Here is an 18,088-nt window from a genome sequence, read left to right on the forward strand (position 1 = left end):
CATGGGTGCTAGGAGACAAGAGATCATGTTTCATCATATTAGATGTCTCCAGAGGACCAAGTTACAAGGGACACTACACAGTAGGTATGTGATGACTAAGGATGCAGCTAAAGCAAACGGACAACAGCATAGATTCAGTCTCTAAATGTTCTGTCTCCTCCAAGTCACACGAGCACATTCAAACAATACCCGGACGACCACTGGCCATGCTTACTCCTCCCAGAATGGCTTTGACAACTTCCTCGCTGCTGGAGACACCCCACAGGAGGGTGCAGGCGGCCGCTCCCATTTCTGTACAATATTCTGCCTGCTGTAGGAGCTGCTGCTTTGCTTCATTCAGCTGCTGTCGAAGAGCCAGCTTCTCCTAAATTCACAACAAAATAAAATCAGAAAAACAGACACTAGCATTTGACTTCAAAATTCCTCTTCACAGATATTTTTAAAGAAATGCATGCAGAATCATAGAAAAAAAATGGCAAATGAAAACTAGTCCTGAAAGAGTTGCAATCCACGTCTAAAAGATAAACCTCCAGTCCTAGAAAAAACATACTACTGCATTTACGTTTATAAATAACCCAAAGATCTGAATTAACTGCTTTAAGAGAAGTGAAAACAGGAGGCAAAACTCAGGTCCCAAGTGTCCACAATGAGAACAGCATCACAAGGATGCCTGAGCAAAGTAGCAACCTAAAGTTCAAGCCACTGCCATTAAGAGTGCTACTGCCTCCCAATGGCTCACTCCACTGTCTAAATACCACCTGCCAGAGCAGACACTGAGGTAAAGGTACTCATTCACCCAAATGGACTTGAGGAATATGAGCACCATAAAAAGATTGCTTCCAGGCAAACGCATCCGCAAATCCTCATGATAATATGATCAAGGTGCTGGTGAATATGAAATACACACCTGTAAAGCCAAACAAGGAACAAATACCAGAGCTAAGAGCAGGCAGGAAAGCTACAGCACAGGCGCAGGAGGGAAAGTAAAGGTGGGTGTCCCACAGACACCCTGGCACCATGCAGTGTACCAAGACAGCAAAGACCAGGAGATGGTTCTTACCCTCCCTCCAGTCTCTGCCAGGCTCTCTTCAAAGGGAAAGACAGGGAGCTACCCTCCTGATGGACCCTGACCATATAAGCATGCCTCAAGGATTTACCTTTGGGTAGGCCTGAGCTGATGCAGGGCTTCCTGCCCTCTCCAACAACTAGCACCAGGTCCATACTTCTCTGATGGCTGGAATTCCCTTAAAAGATGACAGCCTTTTCTGATTTAAAAGAGAAACTGACCTGGGAGTGTGGCTCAACAGTAGTGTACTTGCCTAGAATGCATGAGGCCTGAGTTCAACCTCTAACACCAAAAAAAAAAAAAAAAAGAGAGAGAGAGAGAGAGAGAAACTAAAAAATATAAAAACCTAGTTAAATTCATTTACACCAACATAATTAAATAAGCCATAAAAATCAAGGTATATTGGATGTGTTAGGTTTCTTTTAAAGACATAAGCACAGGCCAACTAAAGGAAAAGGGCTTTTCACCTGGGAGAGAAAAGGGAACCAACCTGTGGCATGAGTCAAATACTTCTGACCTCAAAACTTTCCATCAGGTGGTCCACTCCTATTCACCTAAAGACCACACGTCTGTACACAGAGACTCATACACAGTCACACAGATATACACACTTATTTTAGGACAAACATGGTCACTGAGCCTATGACAGAAGCTAATGTTGCTTAATGTCATTTATAAACCCTGGAGCTTTCATGCTGGGCTTTATCTCCTAAAGCAGTCTAGATTTTAGACTTCAGGTGTGTGTCACTCAAGTCATGGAGACACACACAAAAATTCTATCTATCTGGATTTCTAGTTTTTCTCACAATTAAAGCAGTCTGCATTCCAATAAGTCTGCTTTTGGCAGTTCTTCCACAAGACCACAGAAGAACCACTGAGATGAGAAAGCAGGACTGTCCCCCCATGGTCACATTATGACAGCTGAGGTGATATAATCCAGCACAGGGCTAAACACATAGTACAACATCAAAAGAAACTCAAAGAACCCAGCCAGGCATGGTGTTACAGTCCTATAATCTTAGGGCTGACTGAGACAAGAGGATTACAAGTTCAAGGCCAGTCCGAGAAACTTAGCAAGACTCTGACTCAAAATAAATTTTTTTTAAAAAGTCTGGGGAATAGCTCAGTGATAGAGCACTTGCCAAAAACATGTAAGGCCTCGGTTTCACTTCTGAGTACCATAAAAAGAGAGAAAGAAAAAAATTCAAACTCATGTTTAAAAAAATCCAATTAGAGCTTGTGCAAAAGACATGAAGAGACATTTCAGAGAGGAGAAAACACAGACAGCAAACAAGCACAGGAAAAGACATGCCATTCACCATTGGGATATACAAATTAAAACCACAGCACACCTAACAGAATGTCTACAATAAAAACCCAGGCATGGTAACATGTACCTGTAGTCTCAGTTACCTGAGAGGCTGAGGCAGGAAGATCCCTTATGCCCAGGAGTCTGAGAATAGCTCAAGCAACCTAGCAAGACCCCATTCTTGGGGGGGGGGGGGGGGGATGGCTAAAGTAATAACACCAAATGTAGGTTAGGAATGTGGAGAATGTGACTCACTCATATATTGCTGGCCATAATATATAAATATATAACCATGCAGCCACTCTGGAAAACAATTTGGCAATTTCTTACAAAACTAGTCATGCACTTACCATATGACAAAACAATTATACTCTAAGGCATTTATCCAGAGAAATGAAAATACATATTCATATAAAAACTCATAGGAATGTTCCTAATACCCTTATTAGTGACAGCAAAAAAATTGGAAACAATCTGGATTGTGCTTCAATGGGGAATAATTTTAAAAACTGTCACATATCAACACCATGGAACATTATGAATATAAAAGAACTAACTATTGATACATGCAACAACTCAGATACATGTGAGCAAAAATACCAATCTCAATTGTCACTTAGTATGTGATTCTATTTTTTGGACAGTCTTGAAAAAAACAAAGCAATGAGATGAAAAATGCATTGGCGACTGCCAGGAACTGGGAATAGGGAGGGGGTGGGTGTGGTCACAAGTGATAGGACAACTGGAGCCTATGGTGAAGGAATAGTTCTGATGGTTACATAAATCTACAGATGTCTTGAGATTGCACAGAACTACATTCACATGCGCACACACAAATAAGTATGCACGAAACTGGTGGGGTAGAAAGTCTAGGAAAAACATGTGAGCTTGAATAAGGTGTGTGGATTACATCAATACAAATTCCTGCTTTTTACAGTTACGCAAGATATCACTGGAAGAACGAGAAGAAGGATATAGGGACCTCCCCTGGACTTTTTGTAACTACCGGTGACAGCTGCCAAAGAAAAACGGCCTAGTTCTAGGAAACTTGCAGGGGCTTCCATCTGTATTAAACAGAAAACTCAAAAATAGAAAATATTTTAAGGTAAAATAGTCTCATATTTTAACTAAGGTCAAAGTACCACAACAGTAACAGTACCCCGATGATCTGAAAGTAGTTTTCAAGGCATTTACTGGAATGACTTATTTTAATCATTACGTTTGGAACACCAGCAAAACATCCACTTTTTATATGGCTACTGACTTTTTAAAAAAGGAAATCTATCCCAGATGTGGTGGTGAACACCGGTAATTCCGGCAACTCAAAAGTTCAAGGCCAGAGGTTTGTAAATTTAACACTACCCTCAGCAATTTAGTAAGACCCTGTCTCAAAATAAAAAGGGCTATGGATGTAGCTCAGTGTTAAGTGTCCCTGGGTTCACTCTCCAGTACCAAAAAAAAAAGAAAGAAAGAAATGTAAGACTCTGCTCAATCTAAGCTTCAGCTTTAACAAGGCATCTCAGCAATTTACGGAAGGACAGGACAAATGAACTACACTTTTTACATATATCAAATTCTTTCTTGTCTGCTGGTCATTTTCTTTCAGACCATGGAATGTTTAGTCTGTAACTAACCAACTGACATTTTAGTTTATCGTGATCTAAATAAAATATGGCAAAACTAAACTTCCAACCTTAAGTATGAGCTACTCAATCTAACTCAAATTTAAGAATAAAACTCTTACCCGTGCTTGCTCAGTTTTGGAAACCTCTACAGAAACCACAAACATTCAGAATTCCTTTGTGTGAGGAGGTGGTATGAAACCCAAGTTAGCACACAGGCAGTGTGAGCTTGGATCAGCTATGTAACTACCAGCAGTGGTACTTGCTGATACCCCTGTGGTGGGAGAAGCATAAGACTCGGACAGCTGTATACCCCCTGCCAGCACAGAGTAAACATCCAACATACACTAGCTGCTATTATTAGTACTATTACTGTTTCATTATTCTAAATTAAAAGGTATATAAGCCCCCAATCAATCTAGTTTTACAGAAGAATAATTTATGCCACTAATTTTTTAAAATATTTGGAATATTATAGCATCTCCTAATATCAGAATAAAATATATTTGGTTATTTCTAATATATCATCAGAAGATACCTAAATCAATTATAACTACTTCTGGTTTAATATCTCCAATTATAAGTCATGATGTGCACAATATTTTCTCTAGTGTATTACATTATGAGTCTTTTATGCTTCAGAGTAGACTTTTAGATACAAAAATAAAAAGGAGGCTGGGGATGTGGCTCAAGCGGTAGCGCGCTCGCCTGGCATGCGTGCGGCCCAGGTTCGATCTTCAGCACCACATACAAACAAAGATGTTGTGTCCGCAGAAAACTTTAAAAAAATAAATAAATATTAAAAATTCTCTCGGTGTGGCTGGAAGAGGTGGGAATCAGGGCATGTCTTTGTGTATATATTTGTATCTAGCAAGTGGTGTCTCTGTTTCCTGATAATGTGAACTACTTCCCTCTGCCATGCTCTTGGGCCATGATGTTCTAACTCATCTTGAACCCAGAAGAATTGAGTCAGCCTTCTATGGACTGAGATCTCTGAAACTGTGAGCCCTCCAATAAACTTTTCCTCCTCTAAAAAAAAAAAAAAAAAAAAAAAATTCTCTCGGGGCTGGGGATGTGGCTCAAGCGGTAGTGCGCTCGCCTGGCATGCATGCGGCCCAGGTTCGATCCTTAGCACCACATACAAACAAAGATGTTATGTCTGCCAAAAACTAAAAAATATTAAAAAAAAAAATTCTCTCTTCCTCTCAAAAATAAAAAGGCACCAAGCAAACAATCTACATGTTAAACAATTATAAAATCCAATTTCTCACCTGCCTTCCAACGCATGTGGAATACATACTTTTTTTGTGGTACCAGGGATTAAACTCAGGGGCACTAGACCACTGAACCGAGTCTCCAGCCCTGTTTTGTATTTTATTTAGAGACAGGGTCTCTAAATAAAAAGGCTGGGGATGTAGATCACTGAGTTGCTCAGTGCCTCGCTGTTGCTGGCTTTGAACTCATAATCCTCCTGTCTCAGCCTCCCAAACTGCTGGGATTATAGGCGTGCGCCACCATGCCTGTCCAGGAATACATACTTTTAAAAAATACAATCCCTTGGGATTAAGAGAGAAACTGTTAAGATCTGCTGCTCATCATGAGCAAAAGGCAGCAAGTACACAGTCCTGACTGGTGAAGAGCCAGTGTCGAGCACCCTACCTTCTTCTCCCTCCCGCTGTCGGCCTGCACCGTTTCCAGGCGGGCTTTGAAATGCTCACAGTCCAGTTTCAGCTGCTCTAATTCTTGCTCCTTCCTTTCCAGGTCTAGGAGAAAGAGACATAAAATACTCAAGACATGCCAAATCATGAATCTCTCCTAAGCATCATTTGCCCAATCTTCCTTTGGTAAAGCCTGCACTGACTTCTTAGCTGAAGTAGTTACATTTCTGATATCTAAGCAGTCCTTAAATAACCAATACTCTGTTAAGTTCTTATCAGTTTTTAGTCCAGAGGAGAAAGTGCTTCTTTTTATTGTTTTGTTTTGGGCTTTTAAGGCCTTAGTTTACTGCCAGACATGAACTCAAGGCTTCAAGAAAATGGTATTTAAAAAACTGAAGGCAGAGCAGAGAAGCCGACTGTCTCATGGTTCCCGATGAAGCAGAAGCAGCTCAGTGAGTCGATGGTGCCAGCACAGGCTGATTCATACAGCAAGTCCCACCAACTGGCAGACTGACTCAATGGGAACAACTGCAGAAGCAGTCAATGGAGGAGGGAAGCAACAGAGATCAAGAGGAGAAAATGCTGTAGTGGAGGGGTAGGAACTAGTCATGCTTCCTTTCCACCACATTCACTTAGTTGATGAGTCACAAATGGCCTAGAAAAACAACTTCAAATACTTTCATTTTAGAAATACCGATGTTCAAAAAATCAAATACCTAACATAAATTTTTAATTGTTTTTTTTTTCCAGAAGGGTTGAGAAATCATCTGGGAATTTTGGCTTTTGTCAGTACTAAGGGTTGAACTCAGGGCCTTGTGCTTACTGAGCTACATCACCAGCCTTTTTATTTTTTTATTATGAGTCAAGGTCACACCAAGTTGCCCAGGCTGGCCTTGAACTTGCAATCCTCCTGTCTCAGTCTCTCTGGTAACCAGCAACACAGGTGAGTACCTCCACATCCAGCAAAATCATCCATTTTTACACTCATATATTCCAAGATTTGAGAATAGTGCTAAACACTCGGTATAATGTCTCTAATTCAACAGTGATTCTCAAACTTGAGCATACATCAGAATCAGGATTTAGGCTCTATCCATGGAGTTTCTTATGCAGTGGGCCTGGGTAGACCTGAGAATTCACATTTCTGATGTCTGAAAATCCACACTTTGAGTACAACTGCTTCAGGACAACAGCTGTCATCTCTCATCACTAACAAAACGAAATGAACACAAGGCACATGCAGCATAGGCGAGCATGGGAACTCAGCCACCACTTGGTGAAGGAGCAAACACAGAGGGTAAAGAAGGCCTCAGTGATAAGGGAAAGTCTCAGCTGGAAAACAATGTTATTCCACCCTCAAGGAGAAAAGTATAACAAACAAGTCCTCATTTAAGAGCAGACAAAAGAGAAGGGGCAGGGGCTGGAGATGTGGCTCAGCGGTAGCGCGCTCGCCTGGCATGCGTGCGGCCCGGGTTCGATCCTCAGCACCACATACCAACAAAAATGTTGTGTCCACCGAGAACTAAAAAAAAATAAATAAATATTAAAAATTCTCTCTTTCTCTCTCTCTCCCCTCTCTCACTCTCTCTTTAAAAAAAAAAAAAAAAAAAAGAGAAGGGGCAGGTTGCTGGGTGTGGAGTCACATGCTTGTAAAACCAGCTACTCCAGAGGTTGAGGCAGGAAGATCACAAATCTAAGGCCAACCTGGGCAACTTAGTGAGACCTGGTTTCAGCATAAAAAATAAAAAAGGATGGGGATGTGGCTCAGTGGTTAAGTGCTCCTAGGTTCAACCCCTGGTATCAAAAAAAAAAAAAAGGACTGGAGATATAATTCAGTGGTTGAGTACTTGCCTTGCATATACGAGCTCCTGGATTCTATCCCCAGTACCACAAAAAATGAAAAAAGTGAGAGGGGACAACGCTTTAACCTAGTGGTCTGAGAAGGCTAGAGAAAGCCCAGATAAACTCCTAGGAACTGCTGAGAACTACATGGCATTCCAAAAGCTCTGGAGGAAGAAACTAAGGCAGTCTCTTAAGTTTTCCTGCCAAAGAAGAAAGATTAGAACCTAAAGGTTCATATTCAGACCAGATAGAGATTACAAAACTAGCTGGCAAAGCTTCTCTTAAAATGTTTCTCAGAAACTAGGATACCATCACTTGCGCTATTTCTTATTTCCTAAATCAGAGTTGTTTTTTCCGCTCTTTTAAGATATGTTGAGCTATGACATGACTTTTACTGTAATTCTTTTCTTTTGTCCCACTAATCCTAGATAACCTAAGAAATCAACTATCAATGACTAAGATGCTTTAAAAACCATGTAGTTGCATATCTGTAGGTGTTGAATAAAAATAGTATTTATATGCATGCACAAATACATAATCATATAATATACATACCACATGCAGTCACAGACAAAAAAACAAAATGTAGAAAACTAAGACAAAACTATCAGTAGTTTAAAATTTCCTCTTTGCAGTTAACCCTTAAAGTTTGCTTCCATTATTAAGCTACATATTACTTGAACACAGTAAAGAAAACAGAAAATTACATCTCTACATCTTTATTTTGTGTAAAAATCTATAGGAATTCTGGCCACCCAAAAGACTTCTTTCACTAAGATAGCTTTATGATCTCTTGCTCTCTTGGCAGATTATGACCTTACTGTAGATTAACACACAAAGCCACAGGGCAACCCCCACTCCAAGTCAGTGATGAGGGAGCCACCCAAGCACACTCACTGAGCCAGCAGTCCCTCTCCACTGTGTGAGGCCGCCACCTTGTGACCAGATGGGAGCACTGCTGCCCACTCCTAACTATCCTACTTTTCAACCTGGCCCACTGCTTGCCACCTACCCCCATGAGGGCAGGGATTTTGTTTGGTTTTATGCTAAGCTCCAAGAATATGGAATGCAGCAGGTACTACCTAAATATCTGTCACATGGATAATTTCACTTTTTTATATATCCTTCCTCCTTACCCTAGAATAGAGAAAAACATGTAGCCATTTATTATCTGTAGCCTCTAAATGAAAAACTATATTGCTTTTGCAATTTTTTAAAAACCCAGGGAATAAAATAATATAGTAGTCAGTGATACATTATATCTAGTCAAGACATTATTCTAGCAGAGCATGGTAGCACATTCCCATAGTCTCAGTTATACAAGAAGATGAAGTGGAAGGATTATAATTTCAAGGCCAGCCTGAGAAACTTAGTGAAACCTTGTTTCAAAATGTAAATGTAAATAAATAAATAAAACATAAGGGGCTGGGGTGTAGCTCAGTGGTAGAGCACCTTCCTAGCATGTGCAATGTGCAGGGTTCAATCCCCACTACAAAAAAAAAAAAAAAAAAGACATTATCTTACCCAGCCCTTAGTATTAAAATGGGGCCTGCCACCCAGTCTCAATTGTATTTTAGTTGCTAGTTCTCAGCACTCAAAACGAAGATGAACTCTCAATCTAACTATGTAAACTGAATGGAAAGCAAGGCTTTAGGGGTTTGTTATACAGAGAAACCACAAACCATTTCAACACCAATGCATTTTCTAAAACTATAATCCTTACTTTATAGTCTATTTTTTGTTTGAGTTTTTTTTTTTTGCAGTACAGAGTATTGAACCTATGTCACTGTACATGCTAGGCAAGTGCTCTGTACCTTGGACTACCTTGGCTATATCACAATCCCTTCTATTTTATTTTGAGACAGGGTCTCACTAAATTGTGTGCCCTCAAACTTTCAATCTTCCTTCCTCAACCTCCTGAGTGGCTGGAATTACAGGTGTGCACCACCACACCCAGCTTCATAGTTTTAATAATATTAGAATGTCTCTTTTTTTTTTTTAAGTTGTTGGTAGACTTTTATTTTATTTATTTATATGTGGTGCTGAGAATCGAACCCAGTGCCTCACACATGCCAGGCAAGTGTGCTACCGCTGAGCCACAGCCCCCAGCCACAGAATAATTCTTTTAATGCTCAATTTATTCATAGGGAAGGCAGAGAGCTTTAAATGAAAAGCAGGACTTCTAAAACACTAATCAAAGAAATGAAGACCATCCAGAAGGATTAATTTCTACCCTTTAACACAAGGCATATTTACCACAAATCACCAACCATCTTCCATTAATATATTCACTTTTATGAATCGTAAAACAAAAATAAAGGCTTTTTAATTAACCATTAACTTTTATCACTCTCTGTTAGGTTCAGAAAAGAATTTACAGTATATTACTGATGGGTTCCATTTCTATTTTGAACTGAGATTTGAGTAGTATATTAGTTTCCTGAGAGTGTGGTAACAAAGTACCACAAACTGAGTGATTTAGAACAATAATGTATTATTTCCCAGGTCTAGAAGCTACAAATCCAACTCAAGGCATCACAGGGCCATTCATTCTCCTAAACCTAAAAGGGAAGGATCCTTCCTTCCTCTTCCACCTTCTGGCAGCCCCAAACAACTAATAGCCATTTCAGTCATATGGCCTCCAGAAGGTACTACTTAGGCTGCATTGTCTGTATATATCTTGATCTTCCCTGCTCTCATGTTCCTTACAGGCTACAACCATCTCATGTACACTTGTGAATTTTTTACAGTAACCAATATATACTCAGTAGAGGACTGAGAAGATCCCACTGCATAAGGCCCTCCAGTGGTGCCTGCAGTCCCAGTTACCCAGCTCCCTGCTCCACGTCATGAGTGCCCAACCTCTTAGGGCAATTTCTGGAGGCCAGCTCTGCTGTGATGCCATCCTCAGCAGCTCCCCACTGCTGTACCCACACAACAGCAAGGTTACAGTATCTTCAGTGGTGGACTCTCAGATATGGGGAGGAAGAGCACAAAGTTAGAAACAACAACAAAAGTCCCTTCCTTCCACAAAGAACCCTCTACCCAGCAAATGAAATTGTACCGCAGAAATAATGCTGGTGATTTAAATAGAACTTTGATGATCTCCTTTGGTGTACTCCTTATAGGTTCCAAAAATGTTGAAAAGGTGAAAAAAAAGTTAATATTCCAAAATTTATTTTTTAAAAATGAAATAATACCTCAGTTAATAAACTTAAATGCACTTGAAGTCCTAGCATCCATCCTAAGCGAGCCAAATACTTTAATTAGCTATCAAAATTTTTAAACAAATCAAAGGGAGGGAGGGAAAATAGAAAATTTTTAATTGAACTAACAAAAAATCTGCTTCTAAAACTATATAAAGGCCTTAATCTTTTATAGAATGAGGAAAATGTATGACTAATCAGAATGTGTTCCCATACGGGCACAGCCAGTGTATACGGCACTACCTGGCTTCACTACCTTCTTTTACCTTCACATCAAACTCCCCAACTTACCTAGAAATCAAGGAATGGATCAAATCTTATCCTTTTTATATTCCCTCACTGCCTAGCAGTCCTTGACAAATATCAAGCATATAATTAAGACTAATCTTAACTAAGAACAGAGCAGGGAGGAAGAGCATGAGAAGATGATCACCATTAAACAGGGACGAAAGGTGGGAGGGAAAGGGAGAGAGAAGGGAAATTGCATGGGAAAGAAAGGAGACCCTCATTTTGTTATACAAAATTACATATAAGAGGAAGTGAGGTGAAAAGGGGAAAAAAAAGAGAAATGAATTACAGTAGATGGAGTAGAGAGAGAAGATGGGAGAGGAGGGGAGGGGGGATAGTAGAGGATAGGAAGGGCAGCAGAATACAACATACACTAGTATGGCAGTAGGTAAAAAAGTGGAAGTGTAACTGATGTGATTCTGCAATCTGTATACGGGGTAAAAATGGGAGTTTATAATCCGCTTGAATCAAATGTATGAAATATGGTAAGTCAAGAGCTTTGTAATGTTTTGAACAACTAATAATAAAAAATAAATAAATAAAATTAAAAAAAAAAAAAAAGACTAACCTTGCTCATCTCAAATGAATCCTGCTGAAGTGTTTCCCAACCAGAGTTGAGGATTTTGCTTTTTATCTATCGATAAACAGATGTGACAGAAATAACTGGGCAATCTGAAGTGATTTTCAAATACTACATGACTCTATCCTCTCCATCTTGCCAAACTTTCACATTCTCTGTGCATAAGTCCCTTTTGATTTTCTTCTTTACGCTCTCCTGTATTCCAGGCAGCCCCACCAGTCCACCCTGCTTTGTGCCTTAAAAGGTTGATGTCAACATCCACAGTAACTGGCTCCTTGCCCTATGGCTGGCTTCCTGCTGTATGAAGACAGGGCAGGCCCCGCAGGAAACCAGAAGACAGCAGAAAACAGGTTAAGTCAACTACTTCTTAACTTCAGTGCACTCTCCCTGCAGAACTCCATCCTATAGAGGCACACCTCCCACTCAGGGGGTAACTCTCAGGCTCTGGCTCCTCCAGGTCCAGGGCAGTGGAGTGACCACACTCCACTCTTGCCAGTTCCTGGATGCTTCCCTCCACATGCTGGCTCCCATGACCCAGCAACAACTTTGCAAGTCATCACTTCTCTGTACTCTTATTCCTTTTATTCTCCACCAAGACATGAACTGATTCATATGAAGCCCAGGTCAAATTAACAACCAGCTCTTCATACTTACTTCTCTTCCACTCTACTTAGTTCTTTCTCTAGTTCATACTTCTATGGACCAGAAATAATTCTCAGAGCTAAAAGAGAGGTTCCCCTTGCTTCTCATTAGAGCAAATTCTCAGAAAGTTCACCTTAAGGTGAAACATTTCAGAAACCACACCGTGAAATGGATTTCAAGCTGCTGCCAAGAACCTGAGTGACTCAAAATTACAGTTCTGTACACAATTAATATGTCCATTTTATAATATCTTTAAAACTTACTTAATTAAATAACTTCAAATTTATAACAAAACTCAGGAGAAATATTTCAATGTATGTGGACCTAATTCTTCCTGAGGCCTCTGCACACTCAAAAGCCATACAGGCAAAGAAACAGCAAAGCTAGACAGAGCATCTAACAGTCCCATGAAACTGGGGGACTAAAGAGCAGGGCTATCAAAATGTAGGGGTATGCCATGATCCTGGAGAAAATGGAAATAGACAAATGAGCCCACATGGGCACCATTTCTCCCCTTACAGCACTCAGCAGTTTGTTAAGACACAGAGATACTGTAGAAGCAAGCAGTGAATAAAGAAGCCAAGGTGCCTGGCAGAGCTACAATTATGCCCATGGCATGCAAGAGATAAAAAATGTTAATTAAGGACTGCCAAGGTGAGAAGACTGTGGTAAACTGAACTCCCTTGAAGTATTCTTGCCACAAGAGAGAATGAATTAGAATCAGGGCAGCTGGAACTGATAATAGAGCCAACCATGAATCAACTTAATCTCTGGTTGAATGAAGGTGATCAACTCTTACTCTCTTCTAATTGTCTGGCAGAACCCTCCCCACCAAAAAAAATCCTTGTAGGAAAAAACACCATCATTCAGAGTGAGATTTCATGTTTAAAAACAACAACAAGGTCTGGGGATATAGCTCAGTTGGTAGAGTGTTTGCCTCAAATGCACAAGGCCCTGGGTTCAATCCTCAGTTGCACACACTCACACACACACATACACACACACAAAAAAAAAAACCTGTTAACCAATTAAAAAAAATCACTAGGCCTACCAAGAGGAAAAGCAGACAACAAAAGTAAACCTAATATAACTCATATTTACCAGATATAGACTTCAAAATAATTGATTAGTATGTTCTAGAATACAGACCACAAGAGAATTTCATCAGAGAAACAGAATAAAGAAAACCAGTCATGGTGGTATATGCCAGTAATCAGAGTTACAGAGGAGGCTGAGAAAAGAGAATCTCAAGTTTGAGGCCATCATGGGCAGCTTAGTGAGATCCTGTCTCAAAATAAAAAATGAATATTAAAATAAAAAGGGCTGGAGATGTAGCTCAGTGATTTAGTACTCCTGGGTTCAATACCTAGTTTTGGAAAAAAAATTAAACAATATATAATGATACTAATAAAAATTAACAAAAAATCCAGAATTTGACCCACACATATATGGCCACTTATGACTTGACTTATGTCAAGAACAACAATGGGCATGGGGAGGGTGGGGGAAGACATCCTTTCCAAAAATAGTGCTAGGTCAGCTGACCACACAGGCAAGTACTAGTTGAAAAAGACATGGACAATATGGATTACACATCATCATCACAAAGTTCTACTGACAAAGCTGATAGAGGCTAGACGCTGATAGACAAACCTAAAATTTTTAAAAGATAACTTTTCACTGCTAAAGAAAATTAGTTTTGTCAAATCTTCTGCCTGTGTATCATGGTTGCAACAGTTGATATGCACTGCTGGTATTTTCAATGACCACAACAAGCCTATATTACAGTAATAACATTTAAATATATTTATTAAATCAAATTTTTAAGCTTTTTTTTTTTTTAGTTGTTGATGGACCTTTATTTCATTTATTTACTTATATGTGGTGCTGAGAATCGAACCCAGGGCCTCACACATGCAAGGCAAGTGTTCCTCCACTAAGGCACAACCCCAGCCCCTTGTTAAAATAAATTTTAAGATGTTGAAACCAAAGTATGTCAGAAATGAATCTGAAATTTTGTTTGATGTCAACAAAATTAAATTAGTTCAAAACCCCTGAAACTCTGAATATCTAATAAACTACCACCAAGTTGTCAAGTGGTACTTTTTTTTTTTTCAATTATGCATTTATCATCTGAAATGCAGCCTGGCACAGTAGCACATGCCTGTAATCCCAGTTACTAAGAAGGCTAAGGCAGGAGATATTACGTTCAAAGCCAGCATCAGCAATTTAGCAAGACCCTGTCTCAAATAAAAAATAAAAAGGGCTGAGGGTGTTGCTCAGTTGTACAGCCCCTCTGGATTCAATCCCCAGGACCTACTACCAAAAAAATACAAAATACAGCATAATACATGAAAAGCATTTTCAATCTGATAATGAAGATTTAACAGGCTTTTTCATCATCTCTCCCCAAGATGAACACTCACCAATGAAGGAAAGCATCTTGCTTAGCTATATTAAAACAAAACACCCAGATCAGTTTAACTAGAAAGAGCCCTTGTTGTCAGGTAAACTATCTACCATCTGCAACTCCTTGTCTCTGTAATTTGTCTTTCTGGCTACTTGACTGCTAAAACTAAAAAGAGAAAACTGGATGCAGACGATAACAATGCAATTGTCTTCAAAAAGCCCTAATACTGAATTTTTGTCTTTATCACAACACCCCTATTGTACCTCCTGATTACATAAGTAAATGTTCTAAAGCTCAATTTTTAAAAACAACATGCAGGAGCTGGGATTTGTGGCTCAGCGGTAGAGCACTCGTCTAGCATGTGTGAGGCCCTGGGTTTGATCCTCAGCACCACATAAAAATAAATAAACAAAATAAAGGTATTGTGTCCAACTACTTCTAAAAAATATTAAAAAAAAAAAAAAAAAAAAAAACATGCAGGGCTGGGGATGTGGCTCAAGTGGTAGTGCACTCACTCGCCTAGCATGCAATTCGATGGGTTCGATTCTCAGCATCACGTAAAAATAAAGATATTGTGTCCACCTAAAAACTAAAAATAAATATTAAAAAAATGCAAAAAATACAAAATACAATTTTTACATATTTTACATATAGAACCACCATATACTATGTGAAAATTTATTTTAAAAGCAAAGAGAATTCTCCCAGGTGAAAACAAATTTTTGATACCTCCTGTTGGATGAATAAAGAATGGGAAGGGATAAGAGAAGATACAGAGTAAGTTGTCACTGTGAACACTGTGGGCACCCCCACTTTACAAGCAGAAAAACCTGAAGTGGGGGGTTACACATAATCAAGGACAGAAGTGGCATCAACCCGGTTTCTTATTCAAATCTTCCAATACCTTTCCCAAACTCACCAAGCAATAGTGATTAAAGTTGCTAGGGTGTGAACTGGAGCACACTCTGCATTACACCAAAGCTCAAGTGGTTCCCATAGCTGGGAGATACTATCTATGGAATAGACCAAGTACTTTGGAAGAGTTTTCTCAACTTAAACTTGCCACAGCCTATGAAGTAAATACTATTGTTCCTATTAAATAGACAGAAACACACATTGAGATACTAGCTTGACAGTAGGACAGATGGCTCCCCTCACTCCACAGTTGCTTGGCTGATCTGAGCATGACTATGTGTCCATACTTCATCACCAGGACTAGTGGCTTCTTTTCACCTCCCTCCTGCTCCATTCAGACTCAAAGTTCAACAGAGCCCAGAGGCTCCCTTGAGGAACTATCACTGCTTCTCTCCATCTCCCACCCAACCCCTCCAAACTATCCTATATTCAGATGCAAAAGACATCCCCCTGAAAATATCACCTGAATCACTACTTGGAAGTTATTTCTATGTAGAAACCTCCAAGCGCTTCTCACTTAAACTAAAAACAATCCATGACTTGTATTCTACTTGTCCTGTATAAACTACTCAGATTCACTGTCCTCAGTTCTACTATACTCTAATTCTTACTCTGTACAAGGAGGAAAAACCAGCTAATGAACCCATAATCCTCCCTCTCACTCCCATTTGAGACTTCCATACATGCCACCACCCTAAACTTCAACATCTTCCCTCTTAGAGCTGAGTCCCTAAAGATGCTCCAGTAACACATCATCAGTAGTATTCCAAAGCACCACTTACCTTGACCAGCCTCCCAAGGTAGGTCCTATGCTAGTATCAATCTCTCCCTATGCTCATCATCAACTCAGGCCCTAAAGCTGGCTTGCAAGTTACATTATAGATTAAGCCTACAGAAGGCATCCAAATAGAATCTCACCTGCACTCTAAAGGAAACTTCTGAAAAGAGGTACACAACTTCCCTCAACTCCCTTCCCTGACATTTGTTTCTACCTTCAGGTTGCCCATGGTCACTGCTTAAGACTAGATGCACACACCCACTTCTAAAAGCAAAATAACCAACACCAAGCAAAGCCAATAACCCTACTGGACCACAGGGCTGGTGGAAGGAAAGAAGAATCCATATGCCAAACAGTTCTTGTTGCCACAGTGTGATCTCTGGATTTTCTCTGTGGCTTCATTCTTAGTCATGTTACAAGTGATTCAACTGAAGACAGGTCCATGGGAAGGCCAAGGCTATCAAATGTAGGCCTTTAAAAAAGGGAGGGGGGGGGGAGATACTGTTTTCCTTCAGACCTTTCCCAAATGGTAAGAACTCAGAGCAAAAATTAGACGACAGGTGCTTTAGGAGGCCACCTTTCAGGCCAGGCCAGAAAAGCAAAAGTCCTCCTCAATAGCTCAAGTTGGAAGTCCACAGTGAACCCTCTACAATAACCCAAGCCAGTTTGGTCCTTCCTTTCTAACATCAGGTTTCTAGAAGCACATGTAAGCATCATAACACTGCAACTCAGAAAAAGGAGCATGCAGACAGGAGGGCAATCCTACAAGAACAAACATCCAGCCAGGAAAAGATAACAGTAACCAAAAACAAGGGCCCTGCTTGTTTACTACTATCAAAGTAAAATGGGAAAAACCCCCACACAGTAGGAAGGAGCAGCACAGAGGACTATGACTTCAGCAAGGGAAGCCACATCTGGACAGCCAAAGTTGACAACGACTCTGGGCAGGGGCTATATCCAGCAATATGAAGCCTTTTAACCCTTGATCTGATCTGGTTTAGGTACTTGGGTGGTAATGGTTTTACTGGTTGGCTGGTCTTTATCCTAAGAGCAAAGAGCAACTGTTAAAGACTTGAGCAGGGGAATGATGTGATCAACTGAACTGCCAAAGATTACTCAGGCTGGCAAAGGGGTCAACACAGCCTGGAGGAGGCAAACACGGGATTTAGGTGCATGTTCAGCTAGCCAGAGAGCTTCATGTCCCCACAGCAGGGATTTAGGTGCATGTTCAGCTAGCCAGAGAGCTTCATGTCCCCACAGCAGTGGAGACGAGGCTGCCTCGGTGGAAGTAAGGCTGCCTCTCTGAAGCAAAATATACAGGACTCACTGGTACACTGGGAAACAGCTGAGGAGGACAGACAGGTAGCTACAAAGTCTCCAGTGTGTGGGGGTTGGCAGGTGGCGGGGTTACTCTGAGATTGAGGCTGGCCAGTGTGAGATGGGGACAGAGGAATGGTTATCATGAGTCAGATGTGAGAAAGTAAAAATTAGTTTGCTGAAAAAATGAAAACCCATCCTGCAATTTGTCAGGCTAGAAGAGCAGACATGGAAAAAGCCAAGGAACAATATATCTCCTAAGGACCCTGCGACTGAGAAGGGTCACAATGCATCTTTGAGGGACTATGGACTTGTTCACTTAGAAGTCTCACTCTGAAAAATCCAACTCCTAGAAACTGCTGTTTTGAGATTTTACAGAAAAAAAAGAACACCACATCCTGGCCTAAAGAGCCTCTGTAACATAGGCAGCCTGCATGTTCTGCTAGCCAGAGAGC

General features: G+C 40.3%; 1 protein-coding gene across 2 annotated transcripts in view; it reads right to left on the bottom strand.

The window, feature by feature from the left end:
* Hsf2bp (heat shock transcription factor 2 binding protein) overlaps positions 1-18,088 on the bottom strand; it is a 72,259-nt gene that overhangs the window by 50,640 nt on the left and 3,531 nt on the right. For both annotated transcript variants that reach the window (XM_026410066.2, XM_026410067.2), the window contains exons 4-5: positions 5,657-5,760; positions 215-364 (exon numbers count right to left, since the gene is read on the bottom strand). In XM_026410066.2, the coding sequence (XP_026265851.1) occupies positions 215-364; positions 5,657-5,760 (254 nt within the window). The remainder of the gene's footprint in view (positions 1-214; positions 365-5,656; positions 5,761-18,088) is intronic.

This window comes from Urocitellus parryii, chromosome 2, assembly GCF_045843805.1.
Source record: "Urocitellus parryii isolate mUroPar1 chromosome 2, mUroPar1.hap1, whole genome shotgun sequence".
Classification (NCBI taxonomy): Eukaryota; Metazoa; Chordata; class Mammalia; order Rodentia; family Sciuridae; genus Urocitellus; species Urocitellus parryii.